This window comes from Calliopsis andreniformis, chromosome 1, assembly GCF_051401765.1.
Source record: "Calliopsis andreniformis isolate RMS-2024a chromosome 1, iyCalAndr_principal, whole genome shotgun sequence".
Classification (NCBI taxonomy): Eukaryota; Metazoa; Arthropoda; class Insecta; order Hymenoptera; family Andrenidae; genus Calliopsis; species Calliopsis andreniformis.
In genome coordinates, this window is record NC_135062.1 from 5,247,595 (window position 1) to 5,268,321 (window position 20,727).

General features: G+C 30.5%; 5 protein-coding genes across 10 annotated transcripts; 3 read left to right on the plus strand and 2 right to left on the minus strand.

Moving 5' to 3' along the window:
• The first annotated feature begins 1,250 nt into the window (after positions 1-1,250).
• Rab14 (RAS oncogene family member Rab14) lies at positions 1,251-5,004 on the plus strand. Of its 2 annotated transcripts, none has more exons than XM_076377944.1 (7): positions 1,251-1,625; positions 2,441-2,553; positions 2,999-3,125; positions 3,205-3,322; positions 3,475-3,593; positions 4,025-4,093; positions 4,206-5,004. In XM_076377944.1, the coding sequence occupies exons 2-7, from the start codon at positions 2,448-2,450 to the stop codon at positions 4,321-4,323; spliced, it is 657 nt and encodes a 218-aa protein (XP_076234059.1). In that variant the 5' UTR covers positions 1,251-1,625; positions 2,441-2,447; the 3' UTR covers positions 4,324-5,004. The 2 variants fall into 2 exon arrangements, with proteins under 2 accessions (XP_076234059.1, XP_076234066.1); XM_076377951.1 differs by lacking the exon at positions 1,251-1,625 and adding an exon at positions 1,695-1,798.
• Positions 5,005-6,326: 1,322 nt separating this feature from the next.
• On the plus strand, positions 6,327-8,805 carry LOC143179375 (uncharacterized). 4 transcript variants are annotated; one of them, XM_076378586.1, is made up of 3 exons: positions 6,327-6,839; positions 7,943-8,279; positions 8,426-8,800. In XM_076378586.1, exons 1-3 carry the CDS (start codon positions 6,772-6,774, stop codon positions 8,633-8,635), a joined length of 615 nt encoding a protein of 204 aa, XP_076234701.1. In that variant the 5' UTR covers positions 6,327-6,771; the 3' UTR covers positions 8,636-8,800. The 4 variants fall into 4 exon arrangements, with proteins under 4 accessions (XP_076234701.1, XP_076234697.1, XP_076234720.1 ...); XM_076378582.1 differs by lacking the exon at positions 6,327-6,839 and adding an exon at positions 7,417-7,694 and having other exon boundaries at positions 8,426-8,805; XM_076378605.1 differs by lacking the exon at positions 6,327-6,839 and adding an exon at positions 7,419-7,694 and having other exon boundaries at positions 7,978-8,279; positions 8,426-8,801.
• A 104-nt stretch (positions 8,806-8,909) lies between these two features.
• LOC143179368 (uncharacterized protein C05D11.1) lies at positions 8,910-13,669 on the minus strand. Its single transcript, XM_076378570.1, has 14 exons — positions 13,418-13,669; positions 13,097-13,338; positions 12,705-12,873; positions 12,449-12,612; positions 11,850-12,368; positions 11,509-11,763; positions 11,262-11,435; positions 10,950-11,186; positions 10,694-10,874; positions 10,099-10,351; positions 9,840-10,026; positions 9,634-9,777; positions 9,222-9,532; positions 8,910-9,136 (listed from the first exon to the last, which is right to left on the minus strand). The coding sequence occupies exons 1-14, from the start codon at positions 13,587-13,589 to the stop codon at positions 9,076-9,078; spliced, it is 3,069 nt and encodes a 1,022-aa protein (XP_076234685.1). The 5' UTR covers positions 13,590-13,669; the 3' UTR covers positions 8,910-9,075.
• Positions 13,670-13,809: 140 nt separating this feature from the next.
• LOC143177348 (uncharacterized) lies at positions 13,810-15,814 on the plus strand. Of its 2 annotated transcripts, XM_076375232.1 has the most exons (5): positions 13,810-13,829; positions 14,038-14,257; positions 14,778-15,100; positions 15,300-15,499; positions 15,575-15,814. In XM_076375232.1, exons 2-5 carry the CDS (start codon positions 14,184-14,186, stop codon positions 15,674-15,676), a joined length of 699 nt encoding a protein of 232 aa, XP_076231347.1. In that variant the 5' UTR covers positions 13,810-13,829; positions 14,038-14,183; the 3' UTR covers positions 15,677-15,814. The 2 variants fall into 2 exon arrangements, with proteins under 2 accessions (XP_076231347.1, XP_076231341.1); XM_076375226.1 differs by lacking the exon at positions 13,810-13,829 and having other exon boundaries at positions 14,006-14,257.
• A 1,492-nt stretch (positions 15,815-17,306) lies between these two features.
• Positions 17,307-20,619, minus strand: LOC143177587 (uncharacterized). Its single transcript, XM_076375620.1, has 5 exons — positions 20,611-20,619; positions 19,120-19,984; positions 18,713-18,921; positions 18,074-18,413; positions 17,307-17,419 (listed from the first exon to the last, which is right to left on the minus strand). The coding sequence occupies exons 1-5, from the start codon at positions 20,617-20,619 to the stop codon at positions 17,307-17,309; spliced, it is 1,536 nt and encodes a 511-aa protein (XP_076231735.1).
• Between the last annotated feature and the right edge of the window lie 108 nt (positions 20,620-20,727).

Consider the following 20,727-nt stretch of genomic DNA (forward strand, 5'->3'; position numbering starts at 1 on the left):
TCAAGAAGCATAAGTTCATAAGACAGTATATTGAAATTGAAAATTTTAAACGCTAATGTGTTTTGAAAACAAAAACATGTGACTTATTTATAAATTACAAATGCGGTCTGTGTATAGGAATAGGAATCCTCGAGCTGAGTGAAGTAAAGATAACGGGGAGAACATGACGTCACATGTGGGCAAAAGAATTCAAAATGGTGGACACGCATCAAACGTAATCAGTCATCGGACACTATCGGATGCAACTGGATACTATTAATTTGACTGTGAATAACAGTGAATATTTTCTAAATAATAATAATGTAGATTCTAATTATATTACACATTATAAGATTTATAAGTTTTCACTGTTGTAATTTGAGATTGTACAATAAAGGGAATAATTTTTTACAAGTTGCAAATCATAACAGAATAAGAAGCAAACTTAACAAAACTATAAAGTCTAGAATTGTACAGTGTTTTTCGAATGAACAGTTCAGCTGGTTCATTTCTGTTTAAAGTTCGTGTAAATGTTACTTATATAGTATTAAGTTATTATCGTTTATAATAATATCGAAGTAAAAAATCCGTTTTTCAAAATTTATATTTAAAATTTTGAAATTGCATGGCTATATTACATATAATAATTAATAATATTGAATACTATAATGATATTCGTAAGCAAGAATTAGAAAAAACGAGAGAATAATTCCAAGCAAATGTTAGAATACCATTGAATTTCCAGAAAATGCTATAATATTCGAACGCGAATAAATACAGGACAGAATAAAAATCTTAAAATGGAAAACTAATTTTATATGAAGTTATCCATAAGTCTCAAATCAGTATTGCCTCGAACTATTCTCGAAGTGACGCAAGAGACTGATTACTCAATAGCATAATTCTAAGAAATGAATAGTTAGCAATAAAATAAAATATCTAAAGACTAAATATTAATCTCAATATGTTTAAATACGTTTATATGTTAACGATATGTTTTTTAGAACTTTCTTGTAGTCGTATAATATATTTTTAAAAATATTATTGGTACTTCATATGTTTTTAAATAACGTTAAAAATATCATCTACTTGCAATATAAATAAAAAATTTAGTAGCAGTATTTTAATTCGATAAAAACATAACAGTGCATGCCAATATTTATTAAAATGAAGAAAGTTATGAGCATTAGCAAAATACGTGCCTTTAAGTATTTAGCTAACCGCACTGCCCACGTACAGAATTACCACCATTATGGACAAATGATACCTACATATCTCTGTCCACCATTTTATAATTTTCTAAAACTGTCTATCAAAAAAGACTGCACCTACAGTCAGTTGTTACATTCCTAACTCATTACAGAAAGAAAGTCATGTCGTTAAAGATCAAAGTCTTAACGCATACGGTAATACGTAGACGAAATCAGTGACAGGTGGTTTGACGTTTATTCGCCGCCATCGTTATTAGCGACAGTGACCTGCCATATTGCGCGTGATATAAAGAACCGTAATACATTTACGTTATTACAGTTGTTACTTGTTCATTTGGTGCAAGAGTTTATTGTTTATGTAGCGACAACAATTCGAAAAAGTTCTCGTGATTCAATTTGTGAAAGAATATTTCACGGTAGCGAGCTCGCGAAACGGTGAGTGAAATCTACATTGTTGACATCGGAAATTTTTTTTTTTTTCATCGAACAGTTGTCATCGGGAAATTGAGTTCCGAATATTTGGTATTTACGAATTTAAGGAGACAAATTGTTATACCGTTTCATATTGCAATTTCCAATTGTTGTGTTGGATTTCCAGTAACACTAAAGTGATTACAGTAAAACTTGTTATTATTAATACTTTGTTGAGAAACATCTTTGAATAGATACGTGCATAATACCGTTTCTATGTCCTTAGTTTGTTTCGTAGTCGTATCTATACTCCCATAAAGTATGATAGATGATAATAACTGATATTAATGTAGCATTTCTTAATACATATACCTTTAGTGTAAATTGATTGAACATGTAAAATTGTATACAAGAGTTAAATAAGACATGGTTATAAATGTTGTTAATGTAAATCCTCATTCTAACTTGAATGTTTGTGATAACAGAATGATAATTATAGAGAAATAACTATCATATTCTAATATCAATTATACGTGGTCTGATATACATGTATCGTATATTAAGTTAACCCATGTGTAATTATAATATTTATCAGTTTTTTATTATATATTTAATGATTTGGCATTTTATATCTATTCAAGATATTTTAAATATCAATTCAATTCTATATGTTTAATAAATTTGATTATGAATATCACATTGATAATTTATCACATTTTAACACGTGTGCATTTTTCTATTCCATATGTTTTCTTTATTATTCTGCTAAATGAAAACTTTAGTCTATTTTTCCATAATGTAACAAATTTGTAAATTAATCATTATGAAATTATTTACAGGCACAAAATGTCAACTGGACCTTACAATTATTCTTATATCTTTAAGTATATCATTATAGGAGATATGGGAGTAGGAAAATCATGTTTATTACATCAATTTACAGAAAAAAAATGTAAGTTGTATTAAATTAAAAACCAAGTTTAGCTTTTAGTCGATATCTATTTGATAGTTAGAGTTAATTAAAACTATTTTAAGGTTACAGTGTTTGTGAGTAAAATACATAAAGATGGTTGAAAATAATCCTTTTAAACAAATTAGATCTATAGGGATATGTATTTGTTATATATTTATTCTATTAATAATATTATTTTTTACATAATATTACTTTATATAAAATAGCAGTTTCTGTTTGCTATTTTAAATTGCTGAATATGTTTACTAGATTTAAAATAAAATATATTTTCTATTGAAAAGTATATACTATCTTATGTTATGTAAATAAAGAAATCAATTGTCTGACAGATATAACAATATATTTAAAGTGTTTCTTAAAATTAAAACACTTCATTCTCAATATATTATTACAAAATTATGTGTAAATTTATTTTGTACTTAAGTTATGGCGGATTGTCCACATACTATCGGAGTTGAATTTGGAACAAGAATCATTGAAGTAGCTGGTCAGAAAATAAAATTACAAATATGGGACACTGCTGGACAAGAACGTTTTCGAGCAGTTACAAGGTATAATGAAATGGTTTTGCTACCTGTTTACTATACCATTTAACTTAAAGATTCAGTATGTACTATTTACACGATATAGATCATATTACCGAGGTGCAGCTGGAGCATTAATGGTCTATGACATTACTCGTCGTTCAACTTATAACCATCTTAGCAGCTGGCTTACAGATACGAGGAATTTAACAAATCCAAGCACTGTATGCAAAATATATTTTACATAATGGTATTTACGTCTGTAAAGTGTAACTACATTGATGCGCAATTGTTGAATGATGTATTTTTTTGCACTACGTGGATAGTATATTTATGTTGTGGAAATAACAAAAACATTTATGTATCATACTTGCAGGTGATATTTTTAATTGGTAACAAAAGTGATTTGGAAGGTCAACGAGACGTTACCTATGAAGAAGCGAAGCAATTTGCTGATGAAAATGGACTCATGTTTGTAGAAGCTAGTGCAAAAACGTAAGTTATGTGTGATAACAAATATCGTAACAAATGTAACAAATAATGAATCGTTGGATCGTTAATTTATGTACACTACATGTGTACTGTCCAGAGCTCAGGAGGTGTGTTTTGGAAATAATGCAGATCTGATTGCTCATCTTGTTTATTCTCCTCACGCATCTGATTGACAATACATCTCCACGAATAAAGAAAACATATGTGATATAAGCCACTCCAGTTGGGAGCATTTTCTCTTCAGCCAGTCAGACCCACATTATTTCCAGTGACCATCTCGTCAGCTTTGAACTGTATATGTTACAATAAGTACACAAAGCTAAATACTAAATTAACTTCTTAAAATTAGTAATTCATGTCAATTTTTATAATTCTATAATTCATTCTCATATTATATTTTTCTGGTATTATTGTTATTATTTTTCTTTTATTAGAGGACATAACGTTGAGGAAGCTTTCTTGGAAACAGCAAAAAAGATATTCCAAAGTATACAAGATGGACGGTGAGTAAAATATATTTTAGTAATATCATATGCTACATAATGCAAAATAATTTAAGGATTTTGATCTCTTATATCATGGATAACGTGAATATTTGAATTTGTTTATCGACAGCTTGGATCTAAATGCAGCAGAATCTGGTGTTCAACATAATCCCAGTCAACCAGGTCGTACCAATCTTCAAGGAGTATCGTACGAACAGCAGGGTGGAAAGGATTCCTGCTCCTGTTAGGTCTTTATTTGTTTGTATATAGATATATGAATTCATCGGTACTATTACTGCATATATGATTTATACTAAGTATAGCAAGCAAAATAGTCTCCTGTCTTTATCTTTAACCTTTGATAAGTCAAATCTACTTAATGAGAGATATCAATTCTTTTTAATTAGGATTGATTTATGAGGATATGTTGAAGACACACGTTCAGTATAAACATATACCTATAAATTGTATTCGTAACAGTAATTCTACATTGGCATTGAAATTAACATTTCAATGTTACAGCTTTTGTATAATTATTGTAATTTGCATATATTTTCTAGAAGTGCGTAAAAAACATTTTGTTGCATAAAAAATTAAATATTAGGCAATATGTTGTATTCACAGACCTTGTGGTACACGTGTACAAGGTGCATTGTACGAGATATTTACTTAATTATGTGAAAATATGATAAATATGAATGTGACATCTGAATATGACAGTCAAGTAAGATGAATATTTACCATTGTAAATTAAATTCGTGTAACAAGATTGAGCACGTTTGATCGTGTTTGTTATCTGATTTACAGTTGAAAGCTGTTGTACTATAAACTTAGATACAAAACATTGTTCGTAACACATTTAAACTTCTCAATAGCATCAAGAAGTTGTCATAAAATGGCATAATGATAAAAGATTAATATCGCCTCTATCATTTCGTAAATTGTAACCCCGCTTTCACATTATCTTGAATATACAAATTTTATTGTATCGTTGTAATATTTCTTGCTTGAAGAAATATTTTGATTTTTAATGCAATTGCTAATTTTATAATATTTCCAACTTGATAAAAAAAAGGAAGACTTAATATATTGCTGTTGCTATTATTCCAAATATGTTTTAGGAAAATTTAAAATAAACTAATTTCTTTAGTAAGACATATTCATGTATATGATATTATGTTATGTTAACTGATATGGTTTTCAAACTACTGAAACTCAAGTATTACATCAATTTACACAACTGATATTATGTATTTTGAAATATCATTTGTGTTTTATGTTCCGTCGTTAAAAAATATTATTGCAATTTGTTGCAATTATTTTTTGAGTAGTTGTAATTTAATACTTTTTTTAAATCACCGTATTTTACACCCTATTAACAATGCACACGAAATGCAACAATTGAATTTATTGAAAATGATATATCGTCATCTTGTGCTTAATTAAGAAGGTAAACTTAATATAAACAGGATGTTAAATTAATAAAAGATAATTATACCTACTTATATTCTACAAAGCCTATTCTTGAAAAATTTTACACTGGTGTGGCTAAAGAAATGCAAAGAAGATATTTTAAATGAGTTCGATCAACATTTTCCAAGTCTATTGAAACTAGAAGTCATTTTATTATACGTATATTATAGAATATAAATACTCTAGAAAACAAATCAACGTATAAGATAAAGAAAACACATTTTTTTTAATTTGGCATATGTCATTATTATTTATTATTTAAACATTCGCCCAGTTAATTATTCACCATCATACTTCTCATATCTTGTACATATACATAAGTCATGATCACAATAAATATGTCTATAGTATTTGTAATGAAATCATTAATTTATTACCTCTAAAAATAAACATAAAGACAGTTTTTATTGCAGTCCATATTAATTAATTTTAAATGATAAACTAAATATTTTTCATTGGAAGTTTCCTTTTAAAATGATAACTAGTCGCTTATTTGTACAGTTTCGTAACAATAGACGCGAACAAAGTGATTACAAGTGATTCGTCTAGAAAAACATTTATTAGTAGTCATGTTTCATTTAATTATCTCTTATCACGTAATCATGAGTCTGTTTTACGTAATATAAGAAGAGTAAGAATTATTTTAAATTGATCCTTCAGTGCGAACTTTTAAGTAATTTACAAATGGTTATTTAGAAGAATTTAGGGTAGCAACATTTTTTTTCTCGTACAGTAGAATTTAAATTAATCGAATTTCGAATATTTAAAATTTGTATTATTTAAGGTTGTACATGTAGGTGTAAAATCAATAAGAATACAGTAGCTAATTATTAAAAGGATGCTTTAAGCCTTAGGTTTAGATCTCGTGATACTTGGGATATAATCGAGGTCCTATTGTATTTTGAATAAGTCGCTTTTAATACAACCTTTTATTTCTTAAATAGGAATTTTTTTCATCGGTCAGTCGATAATTTCAACTGAATATGTAACAAACATTTTTAATAGAATATTAATACAGACTTCAATTTTGCCGCGTGAATTTATGATTTGCGTTCAACATATTAACATAGCTTATGTATACGTACACAGGGCAATCATAGCTTTGAATGATTGCGCATAAGCTTCTGCTTGCATCTTGAATTAACCGACGTAATATAAAATCCATAATAAAATAATTTAAAACGATAGTTTATTCATTCTAATTGTGATTTATTGATTTGTGTATGATAATGAATTTCAAATATATTTGTGGTATTTTTACTATTACCACACTGTTTCATTCAGTAAGAGGGTGAGTTGTATGTATTTATGTTTTCCTCATATAGAAAATTTAAAAATACGCATTTGTATACGAAATTTACAAGAAAAGTATCACTTTTACATATTTTTTATTTGGAAATAGTTTTTAAGTTACACATTTAAATTGAGAAGTTTTCTTGAATTACTTTTATCAAATTCTGTTAGTATAATAATAATAATGTTTGCTTCATACTTTGTATCATACTTACTGTCAGTTTTTATAATATTATATAATGTTTGTTTTCTGATTCATATCAATTTGGAACGTTGTGCTTAATTCGGAAAATAAATATCATGATGTCGATACTTTATCGATCATTTATTTTAAACTCAGATGAATAAATTTGAAAAATATCATATATTTTTCAATGTTGATAACCTAATTTCGGCAGTGAAATATGAAACTCAAATTACTACACATAAGTCGATTTATACTTTGTTAAATTATTGGTATCATCAAATTGCATTTTTATAAAATAAAAAACACATACCGAGTAATATTCTGTTACTTGATTATCTGATTGAAATTAAAAATATTTAGTGTAGATATATTATAGAATTAATTTTTTTGTACATACATATTGTACGTACATGTATATATCTTATTTGACATAATATTTAGAAAAAAAGTTGTTATCATTACGTATCACGTGCACATAAACATGTGGAAATGGATAACAATGTATAGCAGTTCGACTGTCATAACTATTTTTTTCTCTAGAAATCGCGAGAAATAATAATTACAAAATATGTTAACAGTGCAATTCCTTATTGCGTTTTTTATTCGCATTTATTATAACCTATTTGCAACTTCCAACTGCAATGTGCAAAAAGCGAATAATTCGTCGTAAGTTTGCTATTAACACTTAACAAAATGAATGTGTAGTAGAAAAATGTTGTAGATGATTAATTATTTATTGTTACATTCTCATGGAAAGATACTCTGAATATGATTATCAGAATGATAAGAAAGATACTATCTAGAAACAAAAATAAAGGGGACATCTATTCTTGATCAGTATCAAATGTAAAATAGATTCTTAAATATAATCCTTATTGCACATCTATGTTATAATCAAATTTTTAATTAATCAGGGACAAAGAGATACTTTATGATTTTACTACTGCAGACAATGTGGATAATTGGAATGAAATATCGGATACTGTTAGAACAGTTGGAAAGTCAAAAGCTGTGTTGGCATTGCAAACCACACAAGTTTTTCAACGTGCCATATTTTTTACACTTTTAAATCCGCAACCAAATGGTGCTGGATTTGCTGGAGTACGTACAATGACAAACTTGAACTTATCTCCTTTCAACAATATTGAAATTACTTGTAGAGGACAAGGCAGTAATAGCCATTATAAAGTCATTCTTAGGCACAGAGGTCTTCATTCGAATGAAGATATCACATATGAACAATTATTCACAGTAAGTTATTTATCTTAAAACATTTATTTCTGGTATATAATGGTTTTCTTCTCATTATTTTTACATGGATGATGTATTTTATATATGATTAATATATATTTGCTACAAACTTTTTTACAATGACCTTCAAAAATATATTAATATAGGCACCAATGTCAAGTACTGTATTTTCAACTGTGATATTGCCATTGGCAAATTTTAAACCCTATTATCGTGGTCGAGAAGTACCTGATGCAGAACCATTGGATACTGCACATATTACAATGCTTGGTTTACAAATTTATGGTGGAGTTTATTCATCAATTAAACAGAAAGGTGTATCAGCATTAGAAATAGAAAATATTTCTGTATCATAATTCCTATACTAATGTAAATATAAATCACTAAACATACTTGTAACATAATATATTGCTTAAATATGTGTTTTACTTGTAAATAATTACATAATGCAATTATTCAAATTCCATAAATTATTTGATTTTCATATCTTGCATTTATTATTTTCTGTCTGCGTCTTTTAGTTATTTTAAGTACAAAATCCATAAATATATTGTGTTTATAAAATGACTTAGTTCTCCTAAAATTATTTAATACTATAAAAATAAATGCTTGATTAAATTTTTCAATTGCACTTTTACTTAAATTTGAATACCATTAACTCAGGTTTATGAATCACAAGCAGGTTTTAAGCAAGTTATAATGACATAATTTTTTAAGACAATGATTTGAATTAAATGTATATAACATTCATTTGCTTTGTAATGGATTTTAATTAATAATTTAATGTGTTTTAAAACTACCATTCATTTAGGTAACTTTCTTCAAGAGTGTTGTACAATTTTAAATCATGGTTCAATCTGTAAGCAAGATATGTACAAATGTTTATATTTATTGTTATTATTTATTCACAAATTTTGAAATATGTAAAAATGATATACTTACGATTTAAATGCATCACCTATTTCTGATACTTTAGACAGATGACAAACAATAGTAGTTTTACATTCTTTTGGATCAAATAATGGTTTCAAATATTGTGATGCTATACGACCCATATCTTCAATTGTTACTGCCGATATACGTCGTACCATTTGTTGAGTGTAATTGAGTGGAACATTTTTAAAGTAAGACAATAATGATTGTGTTACCAAGTCACCTACACATTGTTCTTTTTCAATAATCTCAAATATTAAAGAAGACTTTGCCGATTCAAAAAGTAATTTTTCCCACTTGTTTTCAGAGATATGAATTTCCTATAATGGAATAATAAAGAGCAAAGAAATATGGCAATAACTATGAATATTTTGTAAATATATTTTGCCACTTACAGCATTGAAATATATATAATACTTACTGCAATTGATTTTGCTTCTTTATATGCTGCTATAATATTAGTTGATCTGTAAAATGTTAAATATAACAAGCCTTCACTAGGTTTTGGATAGATATTATATCCATAAGAAAGACCTTGACCTCTAATATGTCGCCACATGGGACCCTTTAAAAGAACAAAATATTTGTAACTGAAATAAAGAAACGTAAATTTGATTCTTTACTTACCTCTAATTGGATTAAATATTGCAAACAAACAAGCAAAGGAGCCAAATCTGGATGTTGGTAATCATTTATACATGGACAGCTTTGAGATAAAAATGAGGACTCTATAGAACCCAATCCTGTAATGCACCCACTTATTGGAATTTTATCAGAAGGATTTATGAATTTCCAATCGGGAATAACTTCGAGCCTGTATAATTAAATTATATGTCTTAAATTTATGCTTGAATATAATAACGTACTTAAATTTTAATTTCAGTACTTAGTCTTGTTTGATGTGTCCAATTCTGAAAAGTGAGTGTTCCAGGAATTATAAATATCTGGTATTTGAGTTGTTAATTTATCTACATTCGTTGCCATGTACAATGTTATATTTTTAGGCGCTGTTAACATTTGTCTAACAGATTCGATTTCTGATACAACTTCCTTTTGCCCTTTTTCATCATTTAAACGCTCCAAGAGATTATTTAGAAATTTTTGTTGTCGCAGCATACTGGATACAAATTGATTACTATCTAAAAATTTATAATTATATCATAGTTTCTACGTAAATACAAAGGCGTCTTAAAAAATTACATTCTCTTTCACGTTTTTATTTAAGTTAATAAAACTGATAAAACTTAGTTCTATTCTATAGGAGTAGTATTTCTTGTACACTGTGTTTTAAATGTTTAGTTTAAACAATGTATAATGTTTTAATTCCTAATTACGTGCATACAGTACTACTTAAATTGCACTCATTGATATTATCATTTTTTAGATAAAAGATTTAATTATAATTTTTACTAGTTTAAACAAAAATATGTTAGAGAAAGCGAAACCTTGTATTATATAATTTTTAAATATTGTCTCTTTACCTTTATTATACAGCAACCCCTTCATTAAATCACCTACAACTTTGTTCCCTCTTCTTTTGACTTGAGCAACATCATTTACCATTTTTGAAGCTATTATTTTTAATCTATCAGGCGTTAATTCAGTGTTATATAGAAGTTCTTTAATCCATTGAACACCTTTTTCATACTTTTCTATTTCAAGCTAAGTAACAAAAAAAATTATTTAAAAAAATAGGAAATCATAATAGTACAATTTGTTATAAAAATTATGTATTACATGAAGCATTAAATGAATGCTATAACCGTATGATCCACATGCGAATTTGGACGAATTCTCAACTCCAAGTCCTGTATCTTTTGTTACAGTGTCTGCTTCTAGTTCAGCTACTACATCTTCATATGGAATAAGTTGACCATTTCTCTTTACAGGACATTCCATAATAACTTCCAGTAATAAGAGAATGTAAGGTCTATATTCCGTTTTAACACATGATGTGTCCATAGTAACAAACATCTACAAATAGTTAAAGAAACTATTAATTAAATAGTTTATCCAAATGAAATTAGGTAGTAATAATTTTATACGAACATAAATGAAATTTGTATTAACATGATGTAGATACGTATAAAATGGAAGTTTTGAAACATTTAATCTAGAATGTTGTTCAGTAGTTTCTGTTGAATAACATTTAATATGGTGAAAGTTGATGAAATCAGTTGATGGTATAGGCACAGAAGTTAACATTCCATCAGGTACTGGTACCTAAACATTTTAGATGAAGATTATTTAAATAAAAAGAAATACATATAATATTGCATTATATAGAAATATGTACCTCATTTTTAGCAATTGCATCGGATAGTTCTTTCTCCTTCTTTCGAAGACCTTCTTCACCTAGTTCTTCAATTTGTTTAGCTATACGTTCTTTCTCCTTCTCAGATAATTCTCGCCGTTTTTCTAAACTAGGAATTCCTTTAACAAGTACTACTGGAGGATCAAGTAAGTATTTTTTTAAAAGGTTTAGCCAATAAGATTCTGGTTCAGCTTCCAATTGTTTAAGGTCTCTTATCTGATTTGATCTTTGATCTAACTAGAATCCACAAGGTAAATAGGTATTATTATATTATAAAAGATCTTAACCAGAAAACTTCATAATATATTTTATAAATTACTTACATCTTCTTTGGTGTTTCCATAAAGTACATATCCAAAAAGCATATGTGCTATTGTATCATGTGGTTCATTTTCCAAATCTTTCAAAGTTTCAAGAATACGTTTGTGAACAACTGTTCTCATTCGTTTCATGTCAATACCCTTTGTATATACATCATTCAATACCTTCACTAGGTGATCGTTAATTAATGAAATTTTCGGCTTTGGTACGTTTTCAAATGCAAGATAAAGAATAGATATTGAGTATTCACAACACGAATAAGCAACGTTACTGGCATATGGATCATCAATATCGACAAAATCTTTTTGCAATGGACTAACAGATGTATCTGTGAGATATTTTAACAGTAATGTACAACCAGTAAGATCATATATTTCGTTAACAGCAGAAGGTCCTCGCCAAGCAACATCTACTCCTCCATTGTCCTCATCATCACAAGGATAGTACACATCCAAGTCTACATTTTCAGTAAGTGGTGGTACAGGACTTTGCCAAGGTCTTTGAAATAAGCCTCTGCTTCCCTGAAGCATTGATAATGTATATTTACTTGGTTATAAAATTAATAAGAGACTAAAGCATAAAAAGAGTTTTAGTCACACACTTTTGATATTATTTTCTTTTCTAAAGGTTGCATCGCTTTAAATACATCAGCATGTTTTATTTGTCCAGCTATTACTAGTGTCAAATTTTCAGGCCTATAAAATTCCTTATGATATTGCCTTACTTTTTCATTAGTAGTACTTTCTCTTAAATTTTTTAATGCTCCTGTAATAACAACAATGACTCATTAACACAAAAGTAACATTTTACATAATACTTTGTTTCAATATACAAGAAACTACTACATTCATTTTTACCTGCAGTAATAGATTTGTAACCACATTTTCCAGGAAACATTGCTCGAGCTTGTTCTATGTATACTAAATATTCGCCTGTGTTTTCTTTTCCTTGCATTTCACAATAAACTACACCTGCATCTTCACCTTTACCAGTGATATGATGTACTTCTGTAAGAAAACCTGAATCCTACAAAAATAATTTTATTAATTTAAGATATATTAATACATTGACTGCCATGGCAGTCACTGGTGATCAACACTTGTCTTTCCAATGGGACAAGGCTGGTCATCTCTGATCAATATTATTATGTGAAAATTCAACTGTAGTCCCTTAGGCAATACATATAAAACTTATATGGCAGTCAACATATCTTTTCTATTTAAATATAGAAATTAATTTGACAATATACCGTAAGCGTTGGGTATAAAATGTGTTCAAGATAGACAGGCATTAATGATAAAAATCCTTCGCTACCAGCAGTGGTCATAGTGTAGTAAGTACAATCGATTTGTGTTGCTGCATTGGTGCCAGATGCTAAACATCTGTTAGCCAACAAATCTAGAACACCTTTATATGGATAATCCTCACTTCCCAAAAACACGAGATGTTCTAATGTGTGGGGTAGTCCATCATCATCATGTGCTTCTGTAGCTACATTTCAAATATAATGTATTAAAATAGACTTTATCTTTCAAATAATATAATATAAATAAAGGTACACGCAAATTACCAAGGAAAAAATATCCGCAAACAACGGGTCCTTCAACTTCTGCTATGCAAACCGTAATTCCGGTATTTGTTGATTTATAAATGTGTATTGGTATTGTATTGTTAGATTTTATGGAATGTATAAGTTCAAATCCTCCCATATTTCCCCTTGGTGAATTATCAACAGGCGGCATATTGAGAATAATGAATTTTTCTCCGGCTTTTAACAATACTTTAAAAAACGAAGACACTCGTACCGAAGATATGTAGCTTACTATAGGAAACAGCCGATGAATTGTTTAAACTGCCAAGGGGGCGTTGAAGTCAATTACATACACATATGCATTTGTGCATATGGTGAGTTAAATATTTCAAATGTATTATTCTTATCAGCATTCTGTTCCAAAATACCAAATTTCTAATTACAGTAACAGGTATACTTAGATATTTACTAATAATAAGACAAATAAAGAACGATAAAAGTCTAACAATTAAATATTAATTATTGTACAATTCTCATCATAATATGATGCTTTATAATTAAGTTTTACAGTATATTAAGTAAATTAAACGATATAATTTATTATCAGAAATAAGTGATGTATAAATTTATATTTATTTCATTTACAATAAATTCCTTAGTCGATATCACATGTCAGGCGTTTTTAACCACAAACATATGAATAACACTGAAGAGCATTACACATGTGTGGATTGTATATTGTTCATATAAAAAATAATTTGTATCTAACCTAAACGTCAAGTAAACAAAAGAGTGTTTGACAGTAATGGCAAGGTATTCTAGTGAATCAGATTCGGATTATAGTAGCAGATATAGAAGAAGACGCAGTAGAAGATGTAGGTAAGTATTTTAAAACGGCTTAACATTGTTGACAATGTTGTATATAATCGTTAATTTTGTGAGATAGTATTTGAAAGATTTTATTATTTTACGAATATGAATAGAAAAATAATGTCCAATTCAAATTTAAAAATTTTCGTTTTGTATTATACGGCAAGGTTTTACGTTGTCATGTATTGAGATGATTAATTTATTATAATTAACTCAAATTTGTCCTTTACTCATTAGATCTTATTTTTAGATAAACGAAGTGTTAACAGAATGATTAATATCTAGATATTTCTCTTAAACGGGCAATAGAACTATTTTCTTTTTAGCCGATAATATATTTTTATAATATTTATAATGTTTATAATAATTTCATTATTATTATCAAACAGAAGTGCTAATGTTGAATTCAAAGAGTAATGGCATATTAAATAATGTTATATTATATCTTACTCTTCAATAAATATTAAGAGGAATTAGAATTTAAAAATTTTAAATACCTTAGAATATTAAAATTATATTTTTACTTTAGATCATCTAGTTCAGATAGTAGTGATTCGTCACCTCATCGAAGAAGATCATCTAAACATTCAAAAACAAAGAGAAGACATCGTTCGCATTCTAGAAGCAGGGGTAGAGATAGAGATCGTAGTCAGAAAGGTTATAAAAGTTCTAGGACCAGTAGTTCTAAAGGTAGAGAAAAGCATAGATATCGTTCCAGATCACGTTCTTTAGAACATTCTAAGAGAAAAGCTAGGTCTACATCAAGAGAAAAGTCAGGAAGTCGTTCAAGTAGTTCACAATCTAATATCAAAACGAATGTTCTTGAGAAAGCTAAAAATATAGTAATAAAAGGTATGGTTTTTGTAACATTAAATATGATTTGACTTATTATATTGTTAAAAATGTCTGTTTACTTATTAGATGTTTCATTTTGTATTTAAGTTAATATTATGAATATAGTAAAAATAAAAGTAAATAGACAGATTATAATATTATATTAATATAATTTTATGATAGAATGCTTAAACTGTTACAGAATTATTTTTTACAGATGATTTCCCTATTGAACCACGTTTTAAGGAAGGTGTTTTAGAGGAAATCAATTCTGAGGGTTTTGTACCTAAACAATTCTCATCAAACACAAAAGAAAAGAAATTTAAAAATATTGTTATAGATATTACTGCAGATACTATACAAGTTCCAACAGTGGCTGATACTCCCTCTGGAACAGAGAGTATTTTTCATTCATCTGTAATGTTTCTTTATTTTCTGTGTGAACTATATATGCATAGTGACATATTTTTATCATAAATTTTATTTTTTTAGATAATGATGGATCAAGAAGCAAGATTCGACAAATGGGTGAAGAAACTATACACACTTCGACAAAAAGCTATAGCAGATTTATTACATTCAAATGTTATTTGATAATTAGACAATTTGACGTTATGAAATTTTGAAAACGATTAAATATCGTTTACAAATTATTTTCCCCTTTATTCTTAGTTGTATAACTTGACTGTAATTTAACAAGTAAATAAAATATTAATATTTTGTAATCCTTGCCAGTTGATGCTTCTTTATTAACAATCACCATAAAACCATTAAAGGTTTGTGCTTGTACGAGATTGGTCAACTAAGTTTTAATAGTCTCTTTCTGTACAAACTAATTTTTATTTAAATAATTTTATTTGGGATTTTTTTTTTAAACAAAAGTAGTATACTACTCATTTCTTATTTATATAAATTATATAGTTGATTTTGTTCACTCCTTTGAATTTTTAACAGTAAGTAAACTTTTGATTAATGTAGTATATGTTTCAACGTTTACCGAATTTGAATAGCGCGCCGAAAATTAGTTTATTCCCACTATTTCGCAGCAATTGCAGCGTCTACTTGATTGGAAATATGTATCGTGTTTTTATGTTCTTTATTATTGTGTAGTGGAATTTATTTTCGTGCGTGAAAGTCAGTGCGTCGTTTGCAGATGCAGGTACTTATACAATATGTACAAAATTATTTCTACCATTCTTTTAATATAAATATGCTGCACTATGATAACGTTTTACAAACACGTAGCCACATCTCATTGTAATTAAAAGATGAAATTTAGGAAATTAAAAAAGCTATTTTTTTCAACGTAAAAAAATAGTTAAAATTAGTACTTCATTTTAATATTGTTTATGTCCAAACCTTATTTCAAGGGTGCTACAATATCAATTATACCGTATAACACGCACACCCATGCAATATTTCGTCAGAGTGCGTTTACATAGCGTGAAGGGTGTGTGAGTGAAAAACTGGAACACATTATGGCCTACCGCAATTTTTATTTATGCGGACGTTCGTTTCTACAACTACATTTTAAACATCGTTATAATACACATAGTACGATAAATAATAATAAATACAAAATATATCTTAACAAATGTTAAGAATTAGAGTATATATGGTTATGGTTACAAATTCATAGATAAATGATCGGAAGTTGAACAAATTGACACACGAGTTCTCGTAAACGTGAAAGACGCGTTAGTAAAAGGTCAGTGACGCTGCGTTTGCTAAATCAATTAAATGCTACTGTTGGTATATTATTGCACATCCATTTTGTTACAGACGTATATACCAACAAATGATGTGCAATCAATATTTAACAACATTTTTCATTCCTAAGAATCATCTGTGAGGTGTTTACGTGTATTAAATGAACAATTATCGCTCTTTTCATACTAACAATAATAATACCACACTTGAAACAAACGAAACGTTGCGCCTTAAAAACTTGTTCGCTTTTACGATGAAGCGAGAAATCGTTTTTCTCGCTTCATATTTATTACATCGAAGATATTCTAGGACGATGAAGTACGATAGACATCGATACAAAAATTCGATCGTGCTAAAGTTATCGTCACTTATAGTTACAGCCACGTTTCTATCGTACCAGGAAAAAATTATCCTATGCATTTTGAAAAACTTTGCCCTATGCATTCCCTTTTTGTAGTATACGCGATATATATATAAATATATATATATATATTTATTACTTCTAAATACATGTTTAGTATTGGTATCCTCCGTTGGCCGCGGCATCGCCACCACTTCCAGATGGATATCCTCCGTTACCATTTCCGCCATTACCATTTCCACCTGGTCTTCCAGATGGATACCCTCCTAGAAATGTCAGTTTATGATAAACTTAAGTATTACTTCAAGCTCAATAATTTGATAAATTTTTATATTTTTGGAAAAAGTAACACTACGTGTATTGTAATAAAAAGTAAATAATTAATTACAACTCATTAAAAGTGTTGTAGTAAGATTTAGAAGTAACTCTATGTAAAATGTCAATTATGAACTTGTGGTAATTTCGGAACTATATCATATTGTAATTTAATTTCTTAGAATTTGATAATTATTTTGTAATTTAGATTTCCAACGAAAAATAAGAGTATGACAAAATTGATCTTTTTTAGTAACTTATTTGACTGTTAATGAGAACATTAATTCCCGAAATGCGGTGGCTGGGTCCAAACTGGGTCCAGAAATAGTTTCACGTTCATGGACGGGTCCGCCGCGCTGTCCGAGGATTAAAGATAGTTACATGGATTGAAATATTCTAGTAGCCTTTTAAAAAAGCATTCGTTTAGTTTAGTTACTGTAAGACTTAGTTACTCTAAGACTTTAAATTTTTATAAACAACAAAGTATAAAACTTCTAAAATTTAAACGGATGTAATAAATTTTAATTGTAGTTAAAATTCTGATGTTTATGAATATTTAATCTCATTATTTTATATACTCTTACCGTCACCGAAGTCAGATCCACCACCGTTTCCACCTGGTCCGCCTGATGAATAACCATTGCTACCAGATCCGTTTCCATTTGGCCCCCCACTTGGGTATCCATTTTCTCCAAAGTCATTCCCACCGTTGCCTCCTGGCTGACCAGAACCGTATCCTTGGGAGTTTGCTTCACCCTCGTATCTAATCTGAGGTTTAAATCCATCTTGATCGGCCTCGTACTCAACAATTTGCTTCCTTCCATCAGGAAGCAGAACGTTAAACTCTCCCTGCGCTCGATCGCCGTCTCTGCTTTCCGTGTGACCGTAATCAGCGCCCGACTGATCATCTTTCACTTCGTAAGAGAATTCGTATTTTGCCGGTTCCTAAACATTAATTTCTTCTTCTCTATTTGTGTATGACATTGACGAATTTCATTTTCGTCTACTGGTGCATATCATAATTGATGATACGTACGTAAATAAGAGATATTCTTTATGTATAATTTTACATGGAGCGAAAGTAATGATTAGGATTTTAACAATCGTTTAAAACTTCTAAATCCAGGGATTATGCTAGAAGTAGGTAAAGATATATCTCAGAATAGATGATAAGAAACTGTCTTCTAATGGTGAAGATCCCTCCAGTGTAAAGTTTTGCAAAGATTTATTTAAAGATTACTCACGTCATTTCCATCATCTGCATTTTCGCCGTAACCTCCATTGCCTCCGTTTCCACCTGGTCCTCCAGAGGGGTAACCACCATTACCACCATTACCACCTGGTCCTCCAGACGGGTATCCACCATTGCCTCCATTACCACCTGGTCCTCCAGACGGGTATCCACCATTGCCTCCATTACCACCTGGTCCTCCAGACGGGTATCCACCATTGCCTCCATTACCACCTGGTCCTCCTGATGGGTATCCACCGTTGCCTCCATTACCGCCTGGTCCTCCAGATGGGTATCCACCATTGCCTCCGTTACCACCTGGTCCTCCTGACGGGTATCCACCATTGCCTCCGTTACCACCTGGTCCTCCGGACGGGTATCCACCATTGCCTCCACTATAACTACCACTACCACCATTACCACCATTATATCCTCCATTTCCACCACCGCTATTTCCATTCCTCCCAGGTGGCCCATAAAGTCCCGATGGTCGGCCACCGTTTCTGTCTGGCGTGCCATAGCTGCTGGATGGTCTTCCCCCGTTTCCACCGTTTCCTCCATTTCCGTTTCCATTTCGTCCTGGAGGTCCGTAGAGGCTGGAAGGAGATCCACCCCCATTGCCACCGTTATAGCCGTTTCCATTTTCTGGAGCTCCGTAGTTGCTTGATGGACTGCCATTTTTGCCAGCTCCACCGTTGTATCCATTTCCTCCACCAGGTGCTCCATAGGTGCTCGATGGTCTCCCACCTCCATTTCCGTTTCCAAACCCATTCGATGGCGGCCCATATGAGTTAGAAGGTTGACCACCTCCATTTCCGTTTCCAAATCCATTCGATGGCGGCCCATACGAATTAGAAGGTTGGCCACCTCCATTTCCGTTTCCACTTCCAAATCCACTCGATGGCGGCCCATATGAGCTAGAAGGTTGGCCACCTCCATTTCCATTTCCAAATCCACTCGATGGCGGCCCATACGAGCTAGAAGGTTGGCCACCTCCGAAACCGTTTCCCCTGCCACCGCCGTTCGAGCCAGGTCTCCCATTACCAGAACCACCACCATTGTAGCCGTTATTTCCATTAGCAGGCGCTCCATAACTGTTGGATAAACCACGGCCCCCATTGCCATTCTGACTGCCAAAACCGGGTGGTCCATAATTGCTTGATGGACCTCCACCACCCCCTCCGTTTCCACCTCCAGGTCCACCACCACTCGGTGGTAGATATGAATTCACTGGTGGCTCGGAGCGCACCAGAGTGAGGGCCACGAAGAATACTGCCAATCCGATCTGTAAATATGTGATTGTGCTATGTGTATAATAATCAGATACATGTATAGTATATGCGTTTGTAAATGCATGTGTAAATAATCGCAGAAAGTGTCAAAATTAATTTGGAAGAAATATAAACTATACTAGGTGGCCATAGTGATCGCATAATTAAGAATTATAACTTTTCTGCTTAGTGAAATACTAATTTCCAATTTGTGTGAATCAAGTTCGAAACTAACTCTTCTATAAGTTTTTGACTAGGCTTCCATTGCAATTAATTTTTCATTAACGATATTTCATAATTTAAGGTCATATCTGTGATTAATACAGTAAGATTGTCTATTCTTTAAACCGTATATACATCATATTGCAAACAGGAGAGTTTTGATTCTTTTTCCTTATGTTATCTATTTCAATAATGTTTGCAGAATCCGTATTCCTCATTCCTGCCTAGAGAATCACCCAGTTTGAACTATTGTACAATGTACTTGACTTCCGAAACTTCGTCTCTCGTCTCAAGTAGTTTAGATGCAGAATGCTCCGACATCCCTGGGCACAGACAATCGTCTCTTCTTCCTACTTGATGTCTATCGGTTGCGACAGATATAATTTCTCTCTTGTCTCTGTGCCTTTTGTTTCCTCACCTTAGACATCGCGTTGAATCGGTAGGTCTCTCGTCGAACAATGAAACACCACTGTTTTCCCTCGTTTATCCTTGTGAAGGTGAGCCCGTGGATCACGCGAGGTGGCTAGCACACTAG